At 41.7% G+C, this 20,825-nt stretch overlaps 1 protein-coding gene across 1 annotated transcript in view; it reads left to right on the top strand.

The window, feature by feature from the left end:
• POLN (DNA polymerase nu) overlaps positions 1 to 20,825 on the top strand; it is a 174,725-nt gene that overhangs the window by 94,961 nt on the left and 58,939 nt on the right. The window contains exons 17-19 of the mRNA XM_061191053.1: positions 12,600 to 12,657; positions 13,611 to 13,685; positions 14,603 to 14,717. Of these exons, the coding sequence (XP_061047036.1) occupies positions 12,600 to 12,657; positions 13,611 to 13,685; positions 14,603 to 14,717 (248 nt within the window). The remainder of the gene's footprint in view (positions 1 to 12,599; positions 12,658 to 13,610; positions 13,686 to 14,602; positions 14,718 to 20,825) is intronic.

Below are 20,825 nucleotides of genomic sequence, written 5' to 3'. Positions count from 1 at the left end.
AATTGTGCTCTTTACATTGTTGGCGTGTGAATTTTTCAGCTTTGCTTATGAATATCCCTCCTACATGATATCATTTAAATATCAAAATATTTATTAGCAAGATGTTTATACATCAAATAATTATTGCTAAATCTGTGCCACTACTTGAAACCCAAATGAGAGTTTTAAACCTCTGTACTTTGTCATTTTAGTGACGTATTACTTTCCTATTTCTGTTTAGAATAAAATGAGCAGTCCCCTCGTTGTCCACGGACCACGTCACAGCACTTTTCGTGCATCTCCTTTTGATGCGGACCTTAGCAGCTAGAGGGCACCAGAAGCGAGTACCACTGTGAGCAATGCACAGTGCTTCTTTATCCTATTCAATTTCATCTTCTTTTTTTAGTATTTGTTTAGTTAGTTAGTTGCACCGGGTCTTAGTTGCAGCAGGTGGGCTCCTGAGTTGTGGCTCGCCGGCTCCTTAGTTGTGGCACGCATGTGGGATCTAGTTCCCCGACCAGGAATCAAACCCGGGCCCCTGCATTGGGAGCGTGGAGTCCTACCCACTGCACCACCAGGGAAGTCCCTCAGTTTCATCTTTTGAAGCACTGGTGGTGACCTGCAGCTAAACAGACCATCAGAGCCCAGGAGCCGACAGGCAGAGGAGCCTGTCCCTGAAGCCACGCCACCCGGGCTGCGTCTCGGCACCCCCGGACCCAGCCCCCTTCCCTGCTTAGCAGAGGCTCACCCTCTCTCCGGCGGCCTCTCACTCCGCCTGCACGGTCCCGCCGCTGCTGCTGGGCCGGGCTGCTGCCTAGTTCTGTCCTTCCTCCTCGCCTGGCTTGGTCCTCCCACATCTGTCCCCTCTCCTCCAGGGTGGCCCCTCAGGGGCCTGTCTCCTGCTCCGACCCCCTCCTCCTTGCTGCTCTCACGCAGCCTGGTGCTCCTCCCTCCTCTGAGCCCGCCGCACACGCCGCTCCTTCGCCAGCAGCTTCCCACTTAATGTGCTTACGCCGCTTGCATCTCTCTCTTTGCTTAGCTCTCCTTCAGGTCTCTCAGACAAACAGTGACAGTCCCTGTCTCGGCTCCCTGGTAACTCAGGCAGGATCTGCGTGTCTAGCTGACCACCAGGTACGGGGGTCTGCCTCCTGGTCTCCTCTGCTCCCCACTGCCTTCTCATCCCCCTCCTAGGTCTGCACGCTCCAGTCCGTCCCCCAGCCGCTTGTGCGGCAGCCAGAAAACCTCTCAGATGGAAGCCTGATGCTTGTTCGGGCTTCAGCCGCTGCCAGGCCTCTCAGGGGGACGTCTGGACACCCTGCCTCCTTCTCCAGCCCATTTCCTGCTGCTCCCCACTCACTGATTCATTCATGAGCACGTCCTGCGTGCCAGGCTGTTCATGGAGCTCGTGCTGAATGGACCAAAACCTCTGCCCTTGTGGAGTCTGGGGGGCTGCAGGGCACGAGCCAGACAGCAAACATACTAAATTAGTCACGATGTGGAAGATGATAAACACTGTGGACAACACAGAGTCGGGGAAGGACCCAAAGCACAGGGGAAGGTGGTGTTGGCCAGGGCAGTCAGAGAGGACTGACGGAGTAGGCTGCGTCCTGGGGGAGCACAGCTGCTCATTTATTCCCGACGGCCCAAGGTGTCTCACACAGCGCTCAGAAGATGCTGGAGCTGCTGTCACGTAGCGACCAGGACAGAGGAAGCCAGCATGCTGGCTGTGGCCCCGCTGGATCATCTGAGGACCCACCGAAAAGACGGGGCTGCCGTCACGGTGCCTGTCCGTCTGCAGCCTCCTCCGTGTTGTGCCGCCAGCGTGGAGACTTTGGCCAAACTGAAGGTGGCTGATCCCCGGACCAGCCGTGATGCCCAGGCCACACATCCTGAGCAGAGACGCTGTGGGCCAGGGCCCATGGGTGCACCTCCTTCCCCACAGTTCAAACTATTGCCTGCTTGGCATTTTCACTTACAACTACTGACATTCGAACAGATGCCAAAGTATAGACTTAAAACGTCACCTCTGCACCTTGCCTTTTGCTGAATGTGAAGCGAAGGCTGTTAACATTGAATTTTTCCAGATCAGTTCTCTTATTTTTTCACACATGCCAGAGTTCACCATGAAAACGAATGCTAGGAGTGTGCCCAGTCTTCATCACTCCAGACACCAACAGAGCCTTGGGCTGTGCAGAGCAGTTGACGGAAGCTGAGAAAAGGGGCTCGCTGCAGAGCACAGCACATTTCCTGCAGTGGGTCTCAGCGTCCTGGAGAATCTGGCTGAGTTTGTTACACAAAGGACTTGGAAGTGGTTTTCATACATTTAAGTGTCCACATTAACAGCAGAAAATTTTATAGCCAACAATTTGCTTTCAATTTCCACAGTTTGGGTAAGTTTCAGAACAGTCCCCCTGACGTGTGGTCACATCGCTGTGTGCCCACGCTGATGCTCACTCTAGAGAGTCCGAGAGGCTCATGGACCTGGTCCCGCCCACTGCACCTTGGACCCGGGAGAGTAACGTCGTCACTGATGGTGGAGCCAGGTTTCTCATGTTGCAGTAGAGAGGAGGTTAGAACGACTCATGTGGTGGATTAGAGTTAGAGACAGCAGTGTGGACTCACGTGTGGCTTCACACAGACACAGATGGCTACACATAGAAACATTTATAGGTACGGGTACACACACAGGGCAGCGTACATGCACATATCTCCTTGCTCTGTCAGCTGAGAGGGCCTAGAAGCAAGGACACCCCCTAGCACCCAAATCTTGGCTTCTGATACCATCTCCAGTAAAAGCAACCAGGGGTCCTTGAGAAACGGCTGATTCTAGGACTGCGGCAGGAAACACACAAGATGAGCCTGGAGCATCCTGTAGTGCCAGAGAGTAAGGAAGTGATAAACACACACACACCCCGAAGAGGTTAAGTCAAAGGGACATAGGAGCCAAGTGAAAGAGCTCCCACTGGCCAAAGCCAGAATAATGTGAATAACAAATAAATAACGTCATGTTGGATTATAACCCAAAGGATAGAATAAATGTCCATGAGTTCATATGGATATAAATAAGTGACTGAATAAATACATAAATAAGGGAGAAAAGATGAATCCCCCATGTAGAATAATTTATGTAGGTATTGATACTTTGCCCTCAAGAAGATGGAGCATAGCTCCCCACTCTCTAAGCACAGGGACTCTTTCCAAAGAGTATTGTATGAAAAGAGAAGAAAAAGGTAACTTTACAGTGGAGAGACTGAACAAACACACCTCAGCCAAGTGATCAAGGTCAACATCAAAAGTGATAAATCATATTGCTAGTAAGAACCCTTGTTATTATGATGTGATGAAACACAATTTACCTCTCTAGCCTTCCTCCTCAAAACCCATATCCCCATTCTAATCATGAGAAAAACATCAGACAAACCACAATTGAGGGATATTCTACAAAACTACCTGACCAGCAGTCCTCATTTTTGTCAAGGTCATCAGAAACAAGGAAAGTCTGAGAACCTGTCACAGCCCAGAGGAGCCTAACGGGACATGACAACTAAATGCAGTGTGGGATCCTGGAACAGAAAGTGGACATTAGGGAAATATTGAGGCAATATGAATAATTGATGGACTTTAGTTAATAATAATGTATCAGTATTGGGTTCATTAACTGTGACCAATGTACCATACTAATGTAAGATGTTAATAATAAGGAGAACTGGGTGTGGGATATATTCGCACTCTACTAGCTTCACAATGTATCTCTAAATCTAAAACTATTCAAAAATTTAAATTTCCTTTTTAAAAAAAGGAGGTCAATATTCATTTATGATAAAAGCTCAATAAAGTGAGTATAGAGGGAATGTATCTCAACATAATAAAGACCATAATAAAGACAAGCCGACAGCTAACATCATACTGAGTGGTGAAAAGCTGAAAGTCTTTCCTCTATGGTCAGGAATAAGACAAGGATGCCCACTCTCACCACTTTTATTTAACATAATATTGGAAGTCCTAGCCAGAGCAATTAGGCAAGAAAAAGAAATAAAAGGCATCCAAATTGGGAAGGAAGAAGTAAAACTGTCACTATTTGCAGATGATATGATGTTATATATAGAAAACCCTAAAAACTACACACACACACACACACACACACACACACAAACTGTTGGAAGCAATAGATGAATTCAGTAAAGTTGCAAGATACAAAATCAATATTAAAAAATCTGTTGTTTCTATACACTAATAACAAACTATCAGAATGAGAAATAAAGAAAATAATCCCATTTACAATTGCATCAAAAATAATAAAATACCTAGGAATAAATTTAACCAAGGAAGTGAAAGACCTGTCAGTGAAAACCGTAAGACAATGAAAGAAACTGAAGACGGCACAAATAAATGGAAACATATTCCATGCTCATGGATTGGCAGAATTAATATTGTTAAAATGTCCATACCACACAAAGCATTCTACAGATTCAGTGCAATCTTTATCAAAATTCCAATGGTATTTTTCACAGAAATAAAACAAACAATCCTAAAATTTGTATGGAACCACAAAAGACCCCAAATAGCCAAAGCAACCTTGAGAAACAAGAATGAAGCTAGAGGCATCATGCACCCTGATTTCAAACTATCTTACAAACCTAGAGTAATTAAAACAGTATGGTACTGGCATAAAAACAGACATATAGATCAATGGAACAGAGTAGAGAGCCCAGAAATAAACCCATATATATATATATGGTCAATTAATCTATGATAAAGGAGCCAAGAATATACAGTGGGGAGAGGATGACAGTCTCTTCAATAAATGGTGTTGGGAAAACTATACAGCTGCATGCAAAAGGATGAAACTGGACCACTATTTTACATCATATACAAAAATTAACTAAAAGTAGATTAAGACTTGAATGTCAGACCTGAAACCATAAAACTCCTAGAATAAAACATAGGTGGTAAGCTCCCTGACATCACTCTTGGCAATGATTTTTTAGATCTGACACCAAAAGCAAAAGCAACAAAAGCAAAAATGAACAAGTGGGACTACTTCAAACTAAAAAGCTTCTGTACAGTAAAGGAACCATTAAGAAAATGAAAAGACAACCTACCAAATGGGAGAAAATATTTGCAGATTATGTGGTAAGGGGTTAATATTCAAAATATATAAAGAACCCATACAACTTTATAGTAAACAAACAATTCAATTTTTAAAATTCACAGAGGATCTGAATAGACATTTTTCCAAAGAAGACATACAGATGGCCAACAGACACATGAAAAGATGCTCAACATCACTAATCATTAGGGAAATGCAAATCAAAACCACAATGAGATATCACCTCACATCTGCTATGATGGCTATTATCACAAAGACAAGAAATAACAGATGTTGGTGAGGATGTGGAGAAAAGGGAACACTCATACATCTTTTAGTGGGAATGTAGATTGATGCAGCCACTATGGAAAACAGTATGGAGGTTCCTCAAAAAAAAATTTTTTTTAAGATTTAATTTTATTTATTTTTGGCTGCGTTGGGTCTTCATTGCTGCACCCAGGCTTTCTCTAGTTGCAGCGAGCGGGGGCTACTCTTTGCCGCGGTGCATGGGCTTCTCATTGCAGTGGCTTCTCTTGTTGCAGAGCACAGGCTCTAGGCGGGCAGGCTCAGTAGTTGTGGCACGCGGGATTAGTTGCTCCGCGGCATGTGAGATCTTCCCGGACCAGGGATTGAACCCGTGTCCCCTGCATTGGCAGGCGGATTCTTATCCACTGTGCCACCAGGGAAGTTACCCTCAAAAAATTAAAAATAGAACTACCATATGATCAAGCGACTCCACTGGGTATTTATCCAAAGAAAAATTTTAAATTAATTTGAAAAGATATCTACACCCCCATGTTCGTTGCAGCATTATTTACAATAGTCAAGACAAGGAAACATCATAAAGGTCCATCGATGGATGAATGGATAAAGAAAATGTGGCATATGTATACAAATAATATTATTCAGTTATAAAAAGAATGAAATCTTGCCATTTATGACACATGGATGGACCTTGAGGGCATTAGGCTAAGTGAAACAGATTGGACAGAAAAGGATAAATACCATATGATCTCACTTATATGTGGAATCTTAAAAAACAAAACAAGAAAAACGAAAACAAAACAAAACAAAAAAACGAACTCATGCATATAGAGAACAGATTGGTGGTTGCCTGAGGCGATGAGTGGGAGGTGGGCCAAATGAGAGAAAGGGGTCAAAATGTACAAATTTCTAGTTACAAAGTGAGTAAGCCATGGGGATGTCATGTACAGCATGGTGACTATAGTTAATACTGTATTGCATGTTTGAAAGTTGCTAAGAGAGTGGATCTTGAAAGTTCTCATCACAGGAAAAAATGTCTGCAACTGTGTGTGGTGATGGATATTAAATGGACTTTTTGTGGTGATCATTTTGCAGTATATACAAATATTGAATATGTTGTATACCTGAAACTAATTGTTATGTCAATGACACCAAAATTTTTAAAAGGAGGGGAAGGGGAGCCAGGATCACCAAGGGGGGCAGATAGCATGCTGCGTTGGGGAAACTGCAGGGAGCTCGGGTTGGCTGGAGCTGGCGTGTCTGTGGGGCAGTGGTGAGAGATGGAGTTGGCAGTGGTAATCAAGATCAAATCGTAGGGGCACGAACTCTACCTCTGGGATAGTGGAAAACCACTGAGATACTTGAAGCCAAGGGGTGAAAAGGTTGGTTTAGTGTTTTTGCAAGCTTACCCTAGTGGCAACCCTGTTCCCAGCCTGGGTGACTCTGCTCTGAGGGGTGCTCTTTGGTTCCCCCTCCCAGTCAGAGTGACAGCACCCTGTTATCGTCCTGCATGGGCAGAGTTTGTAGTGATGCTACTTCTCTCTCTCTTTGTTCTCGCTGAACTGCAGTGTAAGCCCCTCAGCTCAGGACCCATGTCTGTCCTGTTTATTCCTTGCCTCTCCCCACTAGGATGGAAGCTCCGTGGGAGCAGGAACTCTGCCTGCCATGTCCACCACTTGTTTTCCCAGCTCCTAGCAGAATATCTGGAATAAACTAGGAGCCCGATAAACAGTGGTTAACAGAGGGAATGATAGAGTTGCTTCACTCGTGGTTGGGAGAGTGTTGTTAGAGCCCATGTAAGATGTGACCAGGACACGGGCAGCGGAAAAGAGGCAGAGAATGTGGAAGGGAAGACGTCCAGGAGGTAAACCAGGTCTGGGCTATGCGGGGAGGGGGCCGGGGGGAGGGTGCAGGGAGTGGACAAGAGCATCTAGAGCATCTAGAGACACATCTGTTGGACTTGGGAAACCAGCTGGAATGGAGACACCATCTGTTAGCTGGTTCATTCATTCACTCATTCACTCATCTTGGGGGGCAGGTGGCCCATGACTGTGTAGATACATAACACATTTACATTGTGATGAGTGCCAAGGAGAAAATAAACAGGGAAATGGGAATAGAGAGGGATGGGGGGGGGGGTGCTGCTTTGGCTTAGATGTTCCAGGAAGGCTTCACTGAATAGGTGACATTTGAGCTGTGGCTTCAAAGCTGAGAAGGAGCTGGGCCTGCTAAGGTCTGTAAGAAAGACCATCTAGTCAAAGGCTCCAAGTCAGGATCAGTTCCGGAGGATACGGCACCCTGTGAGACGCTGAAAGGCGGTCTGTCAAAAGGGTTCCATAGCCGACTAAATCTGAGGTATGCTGCAGGCCAAGCTCTTTTCAGGGCTTTACTTCACAGCGTAGTTGAACGATTACCTGGTAGGGAATTTGCACATCTTGAGTTGCAGCCCCAACTCTGCCTCTTGCTGGCCTGAATCCACCTTTTGCTGCTGCAAAGCTCACCTGTCTCTGTCCGCGCCAGCAGCGTCCACGCTGTGACTGACATCAACCCTCCCTCCTCTGGCACTGTTGCATGGACTTCAGTTTGCTGTTTGGTCAGTTAATGTTCTCCCCAGATGGTAACCTTTCTCATGACACCACCCCTCTCACTTTGTCTCTGTCATTGCACACAGAAAAATACTTTCTGTGATCACTTCCCACCCCTTAAGTGAAGGCTGTACTCAGAAACTTGATTTCAAAGAGTACAGCATAGAAAGGGGGAAATAAAAAAGTAACTTTTTAGTGGAGAACTTAGCAAACGCCACCTGAGATCAAGGTCGACATCAGCAGTGATAGGTCATGTCGACAGCAGGTGCCGTTGACGTGATGGGGCACTTTACCTCTGGGGTCTTCCTCCCCAAACCCGTAACCCCAGTCTAACCATGAGAAACAACAAGCAAATCCCAGCTGAGGGATATTCTGCCTGACCAGTGCTCCTCAAAACAAGGTCATAAAAAAATCTGGGAAACTGCCACAGCCAAGAGGAGCCTAAGGAAACATGATGACTGAATGTGATGTGGTGTCCTGGATGGGGTCTTGGAGCAGAAAAAGGACATTAAGTGAAAACTGGTGAAATCCAAATAAAGTATAGAGTTTAGTTAATAATAGTGTACTGATGTTGGTTTCTTAGTTGTGTGAAAGATACCCTAGAAACGTAAGATGCTAGCAATATGGGAAATTGGGTGAGGGGCATATGGGGACTCCCTATACTATCTTCCTAACTTTTCTGTAAAACTGTTCTAAAATAAAAAGTTTATTTTAATTAAAAAAAAAACATTTAACATAATAGAAGATTCCATAGATGTTTTTGGTCCTCTCCATCAAAATATTCTGGTTCCATTTTTATCAGCTGATTTATTTAATTTTAATAACTGTTCATCTCTAGACATATTTGGAACACTTCATAAAAGCAATTCTGATTGAAAGTAATTTATTTTTTCTTATTCGGTGATTGTACGTTCCTCTAGTCTCCAGTTAGTGTGCATAACATTTTTATCTGGCTTGTTTAAGGTTGGCTTACGGGAACTACTGTTCCTCTTCTTTCCCTGCAACTTGACAGTGAAAGACAGTGTTCGGGAGTTCCTTGGTAGCCTAGTGGTTAGGATTCTGGGTTTTCAGTGCTGTGGTTCAGGTTCAGTCCCTGGTTGGGGAACTGAGATCCCACAAGCTGCACACCGTGGCCAAAAAAACACAAAAAAACCAAAACCATATACAGAAAGAAAGAAAGAGAGCGAGCGAGAGAAAGAAAGAAAGAAAGAAAGGGAGAGAGGAAAGGAAGGAAGGAAGGGTTCATGGTTGAGGTTCTCTGCTGTAGTCAGATGCCAAAGCGCTCATTCATGCCTCGGCAAGTCACCATGAGCAGAATGGCCACTGTGGGATAATAGAAAAGAAGATGCCATTTGAGATTAGCGGGAGTGCCTGGGAATTGGGCTAATGTCTATCAGCAACCGTGGAGAAAAAAAAGAGCTAAAACCTTCAAGTGCCTTCTTAGGATGCATTCTTCCATATGGTCGAAGGATAAAATATACATTTTAATGTTCCTTAAAATGTTCAAATTGGGACTTCCCTGGTGGTCCAGTGGTTAAGAATCTGCCTTCCAATGCAGGTGACGCAGGTTCCATCCCTTGTCGGGGAACTGAGATCCCACATGCCGTGGGGCAACTAAGCCCACGTGCCACAACTACTGAGCCAGCACACTCTGGATCCTGCGCACCACAACTAGAGAAAAGCCCGTGTGCTGCAACGAAACGACCCCACAGGACTTCCCTGGTGGCGCAGTGGTTAAGAATCCGCCTGCCAATGCAGGGGACACGGGTTCGAGCCCTGGTCCAGGAAGATCCCACGTGCCACGGAGCAACTAAGTCCATGCACCACAACTACTGAGCCTGCGGGCCCTCATGCCACAACTACTGAGCCCACACACTGCAACTACTGAAGCCCATGTGCCTAGAGCCTGTGCTCCGCAACGAGAAGCTACCGCAATGAGAAGCCCACATGCCACAACGAAGAGTAGACCCTGCTCACTGCAACTAGAGAAAGCCTGTGCACAGCAACAAAGACCCAACGCAGCCAAAAAAAAAAAAAAAAAAAAAGGCCCCACATGCTGCAACGAAAGATCCTGCATGCCGCAACTAAGACCCGACACAGCCAAATAAATATTTTTTTTAAATGTTCAAATTGTAGAACATATTTAACAAAGTGTGCTATATAGGTTAGATATTTAGTGAAGTTTCTGTTATTTTATTATTTGTTATATTGTAAAACATAAAAAGTGGCATTTAATTATTAAAAAGCTTCCTTCATATTCTTCTGAAGATAATCAATTTAAACTTCGCATTTCTGCTTTCTCAGGACAAATAAGAAACTTATTTATCCCTCTTTCCATTGGTAAAGGAACTTTCATTAAAACTGATGTTTTATGTGCTGTGGGAGGGAAATGATTTCAGGAATCATGCCAGACGACCCTGACACCATGCTGTGCTTACCAAGAGCTTCTAGCTGGGCACGTTAGTTACAGTCTGGTCTGATCCTGATTTGACATGCTATTGGATAGAGAACACATTCTGTTTTATACAGCTATAGACGCTGACGTTACTCAAAGTGAGTAAATTTTATAGATGTTCTTTTATTAGTTTGAGAAAAGTCCCTTCTTTTCCTAGTTGAGTTGTTTTAATATGAATGAGTGTTGGATTTTGTCGAATGCTTTTAATATCCTGTTGTGTTGATGATGTGCTTTTTGTCCTTTATTCTACTAATCTGATGTATTATATTAATTATTTTTGGATTTTAAACCAACCTTGTATTTCTGAGATAAATCCCACTTGGTTGTGGTGCATAACCCTTTTTACATGTTGCTAGATTCAGTTTGCTAATATTTATTGAGGACCTTTGTGTCTATTTATGGAGGATGTTCTATTTGGTGTCTGGCTTTAGCATCAGGATAACACCTCATAGAATGAGTTGGCAATCTCCTCACTCTGCCATACTGGAAGTACCTTTCATTGCTGAATTTTTTGAGAGTTCTTTATATGTTTTGAATCTAACATGATTTGCAAAAAAAAGTTTGATGGAGTCCAGTGTTTCACTGTTTTCTTTTATGGACCATGCTGATGGTGTGTATCTAGCAACTCTTTATCTAACCCAAGATTACAAAGATTTTCTCTTAAGTTTCCTTCTAAAAGCTTTAGAGTTTTACATTTTACATTTATGATCCATAAATTATAGAATCAGCTTCTTGATAGCTATGAAAAATCCTGCTAGTATTTTGATTGGGACTGTATTAAATTTATAGATCAATTTGGGAGTCATTGGCATATTAAGGTTGAATATTCTAACCCATGAACATGGTATATCTTTCCATTTATGTAGGGCTTTTAAAATTTCTTTCATCAGGATTCTGTAGTTTTCAACATACAGATTTATACCTAAATATTTTGGGGTGCTATTATAAATGACATTGTTCATTTAATTTCAATGTCCAATTATTCATTGGTACTATGTAGACATAGAATCGATTTTTGTATACTGACTTTATGTTGATACTTTGGTCAACTCATTTATTAGTTCTGGAAAGCTTTTTTGTAGTTTCCATGGGTTCTTCTACATATGAAATCACATCTTTAGTGAATAAGGGTCATTCTACTTCTTCCTTTGTACTGTATGCTTTTCATTATTTTTTCCTTCCTTATTGTGCTGGCTAGGACCTCCTATATTATGTTGAATAGAAGTGTTCAGAGTGGACATCCTTGCCTGCTCCTGATTTTGAGGAGAATACACCGAGTTTTCCACCATCAGGATGATGTTAGCTTTAGGTTTTGTCACAGGCTCTGCTTATGATGTTAAAGGAGTCCCTTCTGTTCCCAGTTTGCTGAGAGTAGTTTTTGTCATGAATGGATATTTATTTTTGTCAGATGCTTTTTCTGCATCTATTAAGATGATCATGTGACTTCTCTTCTCTAATCTATTAATATGCTGAATGACATTGATAAATTTTCAAATGTTGAACCAGCCAAGGCTGGGGTTTGGGGGATTAACCCCACTTCGTCATGCCGGATTGTCCTGTTGTTGGATTTGATTTGCTAATATTCTGTTTAGGATCTTTGGTGTGTATATTCATGCGGGATATGGGTCTGTAGTTTTCTTTTCTTGAAATGTCATGTCTGGTTTTGTTATTAGGATATTATTGACCTCATAAAATGAGTTAGGAAGTATTTCATCCTCTTTTTTTTTCTGGTAGGGATCGTGTAGAACTGGTACAATCAGCAAGCACTAAGACCAAGGCTGGTGCCAAGTGCCAAGAGCAATAGCCTTGGTTAGAGTGGAGAGACCCAAATACTCATCTTAAAATACCTTTTTAAAGGAAAGTACAGTGTACAGATTTCACAGAAATCTACATTAGCATATTATGTAGGAATTTTAAAGGTAACTAAGTTCATAATTCAGGCTGCTGATGAAAGAATTACTGTATATAATTATGATAAGGGTCACACAGGCTAAAGTCAAAAAGAATTGTTCTCATATTTGTTGATAATACCTAGTGATATACCCACCAAAATTATGTTTCAGTATTAGTTGTATTAAGTATGAATACACTTATGCATAGTACATTGGCATTAGTTATTTTGTTAATGTTTAATAAAATGTGACACATTTTAAATACCGTTAAATAGTACAGATTAATTTAAGAGAAGATATTTCAACTAAAGCAATTTCCCTCTTCTTATTCACAGAATATCCAAGGCATCTCCAAGCACCCAATTCAAATAACTAAACCTCAAAATTTTCAAGGTAACACATTTCTTTCTACTTTGCAGAAGTCTTGGGTAACACTTTCTAAAAACCTAGAGATGTTGTAATTGTTTTTCTGTGTAACTAACTGCTTTTCTTTCCTGAAGTTCTCCTCTGTATTTGCATGACCAGGATTTAAATATACGTTGAAAAATAAAACACAGCTAAAGTGATATGGTACCTCCCCTTTAGCACTTTATAAGTTAAAATAGATGATAATTATACAAGGGAAGTAGCTCCCCTCCTACTATCTCTCCCCCACCAACTTCCCAACAAAGAAAAAACAAACAGACATACAATAGAACTGGCTTTTATTAAAGTCTGAAAATTACTGGAAATGTTTATGAAAGCATAGTAACACTCTTCTTTCTCTTAAGCTATTCCACTGTACTGCTGATGGTTACATTTCTAAAAAAGAAAAAGGTCAAATCTGAGCGAAGTAGGGCTCTGTGGCCCATTCCCAGTAAACTCCTGCCCCCTTTGCTTTGGGAACTGCTGCTTCCGGAAGGTCAGGGCCAAACAATGAAGTGCGATGAGCAGTCCTTTTTAAAGAACACATAATCATGCGTGAACACAACTCATGGGAGGTGAGCAGCAACTTCGCCTCCTCCAGCCCTGTAAAATACACTCAGTGGGGAAATCTTAGAATTTGTGCTTCCGCAAAGGAGATCTTCTCAGCGGTGAGGCCAGAGGATCTCTAGGTGGCTCTTACTGCAATGTTTGACCTTTTCTTCATTAAGAATTCTACACAGAACAGGAGATTTTAACGGCAGAAAATCTAGTTTACTTTCAGTAGTCTTATGATGTTTTAAAATTACATTAAAAATATTAAGAAAAATCAGAAATCTAGACTCTTCTGACTTTAGAATGATGTTAAAGTAACTTTGTATGAGGAATAGCTATGAATCAGCTCACAACCAAATTCACCAAGTGCTCTTGAAATAATGATTCAGGTAAAGACGAACTCCTTACCATCTCCCCGAGGGCCGTGTTTGTTTCATCCGAAGGCCACACCTTCCTAGCAGCAGGTATGTGCGGGCCATGGTAGAGACACTGTGTCATTGGATCCCACGTTATGCGTTTCATACAGTTCAAATATTTAGAAATGGAATAATCCAAAGGTGCTTACAGAACTCATTCTTTAAAATAAGTCCTGGCAAGTATTTATATGAAGCAAAGATTTCTTATGCACAGTAAGTGAGAGCAGCTCTGCTTCCTGGGTCCCTTCACTTTACCACGACTAGATCCCAAATTCCTCTGCCTGGTGCCGCTCAGTCTGCCCCCCTTTCTCCTGTCTGTCCCCATCACCCGTGGCGCTCTGCCTTGCTCGCTTGCTGCAGTCCTGCTGGTCCCTCTGCTGTCCCCCAACAACCAGCCAGCTCCACCTCGGGCCCTGCGTGGGACCCCCTCCCCAGATGTGGTCCTGCTCCCTCCTCCACCTCATATCTCTGCTGGAAGGTCACTTCCTTGATGACACTTCACAGCAGCTCCCTACACACACTGACTCCGGAAGCTCCTTCTCTTGATCGATCTTTTCCATTTCATTTCTCACCTTCTGACACGCTGAATAATTCAGATTGCCTCCCTCCCCTCAAGTATAAGTTCTACGCAGGAAGGGATTGTTGCCTGTTTTGTTCACTAGCATATCCCAAGCACACAGCCTGGCGCACAGCAGGCCTTTTAAAATTCTGATGTTCCAATGAACTGATGAATGAATACAGCCCACCCTGGAGGCATGGCCAGTCTCGTAGAAGAGGTCTCGGGACTTTTAGACCCAGGGATGGCCAATAGACCCGAGGCCTAAGGACCCTGGCACATGAGAGGTGGGCACATCGACCTTGATTCCTCAGTGGGGAGGGAAGATTGAGGGTCCCCTGGGGGTGGGTAGCAACAATGAGGGACATTGTTCCTAGATTCTGAATTAATGCAGAGCTCTATCTAACAGACTTTTCACAGATTGAATTGCGCATTCTTGCACACTTATCTGGGGATCCAGAACTTTTGAAGTTATTCCAGGAATCTGAAAGAGATGATGTATTTTCCACCCTGACTTCACAGTGGTAAGATATATGAGCTCATAATAGTATCAGATCTGCAGGAATGCTGACACGATTTTAAAAGCCTGAAGTTGTTCCAAACCTATTTTCATAAGAAAGAAATTATACTTTTCTCTAGTAGTTAATCTCTTTGAAAAGAAGAGTAGGTAACGAGGATGCTAAGAGTTTCCTAATTATGAAAGAAATGGTAATTCTTCACCACTAGAAAGGAAGTCCATTGCGAAAGAATATAATAGAAATATCGAAAAATCAAAAGTGAAAGTCACGCATGCCCTCCAGATGAGTGTCACTCAGAGAAGACAAAGCCCAGTGCCTGAAGGCAACCTGAGGTGGCAATCCTATCTTCAGCCCCACTGAAGCCCTGATTTGCTGTTTGGGTACAAAACAAGTCTACACTTAATGCTATTCCTTCTCACTGCCGGCTCATCCTTGCTTTTTTGAATAAACTTTCATTTTGCCTACTTAGGCTTTTCTTCTTTCGGTTTGAAGCCTGGAACTCCTCCCATCTAAGGCCATGAATGCCTTTCTTCAGGGTGCAGTTGGTCCCGAGGTCCAAAGCCAGCAAGAGCAGGCTCAGACCCTGCCTGCCCCCTCCCTGCCCACCCCGCAGCTCAGCAGCTCTCAGCTCAGGTTGACGCAGTGCCGCCAGGTCCTGGTGCTTTCGCCCCGCCTGCGGCTCCCAGGGAAAGGCCCTTCTCCTTGGTGCACACCGTTTATTCTTCTTAAAATTGAGATATAATTCACAGACCATAAAATTCAGCCTTTCAAAGTGTACAATTCAGTGGGTTTTAGTACATTCACAAGGTTTTGCAACCATCATCACTGTCTAATTCCAGAACATTTCCATTACCCTAAAGAGAAATCCCACACCCAGTAGCTATCATTCCCCAGCTTTCCCTCCCCCACGGAAACCACTAATCTATTTTGTCTCTATACATTTGTCTATTCTGGACATTTCACATTAATGGAATCATACAGCATATGGCCTTTTGTGACCGTCTTCTTTCACTGAACATAATGTTTTCAAGGTTCATCCATGCTGTAGCATGTATCAATACTTCATTCCTTTTCATGGCCAAATAATATTCCATTATATGGAATAATGTATTCTGTATATTTCAGTATAAACAAAAAAATAATATTCCATTTATTTATCCATTCATCAGTTAATGGATATTTGGGTTGTTTCCACCTTTTGGCTGTTATGAATAGTACCGCCGTAAACATTCATGTACAAGTCTTTGTGTGGAAATATGGTTTCATTTCTCTTGGGTAGATACCTAGGAGAAGAATTTCTGGGTCATATGGTAATTCTATGTTTAACTTTTTTAAATTGTGGTAAAATAACATAACATAAAATTTACCATCTTAACCATTTTAAAATGTACAATTCATGTCACAATAGTGGCAACTATATTTAATTTTTTGAGGAATTGCCGAAACAGTTTCCAAAATAACTACACCATTTTACACCCCACAAGCAGTGTATGGGTTTCCAATTTCTCCACCTTCTTGCCAATACTTTTTATCCTCTGTCATTTTGATTCTAGCCATCCCAGTGGGTGTGAAGTGGTAGCTTTGTTGTTTGATTTGCACTTCCCTGATGACTGCCAATGTTGAGCATCTTTTCTTATTCTCTATCTTTGTCTCTTTCCCTCCTCTACACCTTTACACATGTGCACCTGGGTGTTTTGCTCACCCCAGCTTTCTCTGCGTACTTCCTCGCAGAAGATGGTCTCTCTTCTGTTTCAGTTCCTGTCCAGTTAGGATATAAGATAACATAGAATTTTTAAGGCATGTGATAGATTTAATAATACCCCTGCCCTCTCTCCCGAGGTGTGGAAAGTCTTAGAAGATTGCTTCTACCTAGGCAGGAAGAGTATTTTGCTTATTTGTTTCACATTTGAGCTTTGTTGCCATCTTAGTGCTTTGGTGGAAGGGTGCTATGGATATTCTCCTTGATAGTGTGAAAGAATCTATCTATGATTCAAGGTGAGTGCTTGTGCGTAGATCACTAAGCGTGTTTTTTGTTCAATGGGCCCAAAGCTACTCTGGCTGTTGCTGACCAAGTGTTACAGAAAAATATTTTTGTCAAAGTATCAGGCAAAGGATGCAACTAAAGCAGGGCCAAGAGGGAAGTGTTCAGCACTGATGCTTACATCAGAAATGAGGAAAGATCTCAGATAAATCATCAACCTTTCTGTCTCAAGAAACCTGAAAAAGATGATTAAGAAGGAAGAAGGAAGGAAATAGTAAAGATAAGAGCAGAAACCTATGAAATTGAAAAGAGAAAGCAATAGCAAAAATCAATGAAACAAAAGTTGATTCTTCAAAAAAATCAATAAAATTAATAAACTCTAGCAAGACTGAAAAAAATAAAAATAGAGAAGACACAAAGCACCAATATCAGGAATAGAACAGAGGATATTAGTACAGATTCTGCAGACATCAAAAGGATAATAAGGGAACACTATGAACAACTTTATGCTCAAAAGTTCAACAGTTTAGAAGAAATGGATCAATTTCTTGAAAACCGCAAACTATCAAAACCCAACTATGATGAAATGCATAACCTGAATAGTCCTATAAACGTTAAAGAAATTGAATTTTTAGTTTAAAATCTCCTGAGAAGGAAATCTGCAGGGCCAGATGCCTTCCATGGAGTATTTTACCAAACATTTAAAGAATTAACACCAGTTGTATACAACCTCTTCCAGAAAATAGAAGAGGAAGGAACACTTCCCAATCATACTGTGAAGCCAGTATTACCCTGATACCAAAACCAGACAAAGACTAAAAACAAAATAAAACAAAACACAATCCCATGCAGACCAATATCACTCCCAAATTTAGATGTAAAAACCCTCAGCAAAATATTAGCAAACCAAATCCAACAACATCTTAAAATGTTATATGGTGTGTAATTATACACCATGTCCAAGTAGGATTTATTCCAGGTACGCAAGGCTGGTTTAACACTCAAAAATCAGTGTAGTCCACCATGTGGTCAAGCTAAAGAATAAAAATAATATGATTTTATCAACTGACCTAGACAAAGCATTTGACAAAATCCAACACCCATTCATGATAAAAATTCTCAGGAATTTAGAAATAAAGGGGAGCAACCCCAACTTGATAAAGAACATCTACAAAAAACCTACAGCTAACAGCATATTTAATGGTAAAAGGCTAAATGCTTTCCCCCTAAGATCAGTAACAACTTATTAATATTGAATATTGAAGTTCTGGCCACTAAATAAGGCAAAGAAAAGAAATGTATGGTATATAAATTGGAAAGGAAGAAATAAAACTGTTTCTATTTATAGATGATATGATTGTCTATATAGAAAGTCTCAAAGTATGTATAAGAAAAAAACATTTTTTAACTCCTAGAACTAATAAGTGAGTTTAGCAAGGTTGCAAGGCACAGTATCAATACACAAAAGCAAATTGCATTTCTATAAACTAACAACAAACATGCAGAAATCGAAATAAAAAATGCAATACCATTTACATTCACTCCAAAGATAATGGAATACTTAAGTATTCAGTTAACAAAATATGTATAGGATCTGTGTGTCTAAAACTACAAAATGCTGATGAAGGAAATCAAAGAAAATCTGATGAATGGAGTGACATACTGTGTTCGTGGAATGGAAGACACAACATAGTAAATATGTCACTTCTCCCTAAATTGATCCATAAGTTTAATGCAGTCCCTATTAAAACCCAAGCAAGTTTTGTAGACATAGACAAGCTCATTCTAAAATTTAAATGAAAAGGCACAGGCACTAGAATACCTAAAACAGTCTTGACAAAGAAGAAAGTGGGAGGAATCACACCTGATATTAAGACTTAGTACACAGTAATTGGGGACTTCCCTGGCGGTGCAGTGGTTAAGACTTCGCCTTCCAATGCAGGGGGTGCAGGTTCGATCCCTGGTTGGGGAGCTAAGATCTTACATGCCTCGGGGCCAAAAATCCAAAACATAAAACAGAAACAATATTGCAACAAATTCAATAAAGATTTTAAAAATGGTCCACATCAAGAAAATCTTTAGAAAAAATACAGAGTAATCAAGAGACTATGGTGTTGGCAGAGGAACAGACACATAGACCAATGGAACAGAAAAGAGAACCAGAAATAGATCCACACAAACACGCACAACTGATTGTCGGGAAAGGTATAAAGTCCCAGGCAGAAAATAATTCTCTTCAGATTCGTGTTAAGCTGATCACTCACAAAGCCAGCTTAGGAAGTTCATTTCTGCACTGGATATTGTATATGTCTTTCCTGCATTTTTTTATCTTGTGCCGGTTTGGGGGAGAACTTCAAAAATAAGAAGTTTTTAGTATTTGCATGGTGGTTGCTTCTAATTTCCTACCAGCAGTAGTAATCCAACACTTGTGACTTATACTATAATTAGTTGCTTTGGAAATGATTTTTATGTTCCAAACAGAGGACTAGAATAGCACATGGTGAAACAGCAGCAAATGCACTCTTAAAAATGTTTGTTTCATGTAAATGCCTTATTGTTTGAAACACAAGAAGCAAAAAGGCAATTCTATGTACTCTGAAATATTTAGTAACATTTTCAAAGAATAACAATTTTCTTAAAAAAACCTTTGAGAATATGTAGATCATGTATAAAAATGGAGACTTGGAAGAAGTCTTGGAGATCATCTGTAAAGCTATGATGTGACTGATGAAAGTCTGACCCAGAGAGCTGGACCCTGCCCATGGGTGCACGTCTGAGCTGGGTCAGAGCCGCCTCCTCCAGCTCCAGTGTTTTCACCTGAGCTCGGAAGACACAACCATTCGGCACAGAGGTGGCTTCCTGCACAGTAATCACCACACATGTGCCTGATTAGGTGGTTTCCTAAAAGTTTTACAAGGCAAATAAAAAAGCATTTCTTATCGGTTGTACGTTCAACTCAACATTTTCAGACTGAAACTTAAAAACTAATTTTTCACTGCAGACTATATTAGTTTTTCTTCTGCTTAAGGCTTTTCTTGAGTGCTTTTCTGAGTTATTTCCTCGTAAGGCAGGTGTGGTAGATAGTCTTGTGGGCCTCTCTCCTTCTCTGGGGGAAGATGGTCCTTCCGTACCTGTTAGATGTCACACTTGGGCATGTGACTTGTTCTGGCTAATAAAACATAAGCAAAAGTGACAAGGGTCATGCCTAAGCTGGGGCGTTAAGCAACTGCACACAGTTCCTCTTGATCTCTTTTGTCTCTATTTTGGCAAAATTGACAGAGGCTGCTCCATCATCCTGCATTATAAATGGTGGACCAGACGGATGGAAAGGTGGTGAAGAAGAGAAAGTATTCTTGCTGTAGGCAGTAAGGTTTCAGAGTGATTTATTATGGCAGTATAACTTGACCTGTCATAGCATCTACAGGACTGGGTGCCAGGACTAAGAGGCTGCTGTCATGAATCCTAAAACGTGTGGCACTGGCTTTGGGGCCAGGTGGCAGGCAGTGAGATGTTTATTGGAGGCCGGAGGATGGCACTTGGTAAATGGTATAACATTTGGCAAAACTGTCACCTGTGATAACTTGTGAAGCAAATAACACCCTAATGAGCTGAGGTTTGGGGCGGAGTGGGCCAGCGGAATGCCAGAACATGCTTTGGTTGCTGTTGTCTGCATGTGACAAGGTACCATAAGAAACAAACTCAGAAAAGAACTGGCCAGTGTACAAGTAGGAATGAAAAGAAATAAGAAGATTCCAGAAAATTGGAGTTTTACATATTTGAATATAGAAGTGATTCTCATCTCCAACCAGTAAAAGATGAATCTGAAAAGGGCTTTGAACAACAAAGGCCAGTTAAAACACTGCTTTTAACAAATGAAAGGTATGGCTTTGATGTCTACTGTTAACATCTCTGAAAGAAGGTGGCATCCATAAATCCTCACAGTTAGACAACACAGTGCTGAAAAAAGAGACTAATGGTAGCTTTCCCCCAAATTCCTGATAAGCTGCAGGCACCTGCGGTGAAGTCTGGAGAGAGGATGCATCTCTAAGCGAATTGTGGGAATGTCTGTCGGCACATGGAGCTGACTGAAGTAAAATAGGACTTACTGTGTTTCTGAGCACTGTACTTCCCAA

This window comes from Eubalaena glacialis, chromosome 5 (genome assembly GCF_028564815.1).
Source record: "Eubalaena glacialis isolate mEubGla1 chromosome 5, mEubGla1.1.hap2.+ XY, whole genome shotgun sequence".
Taxonomy (NCBI): Eukaryota; Metazoa; Chordata; class Mammalia; order Artiodactyla; family Balaenidae; genus Eubalaena; species Eubalaena glacialis.
This window is presented reverse-complemented; position numbering and strand designations above follow the sequence as displayed.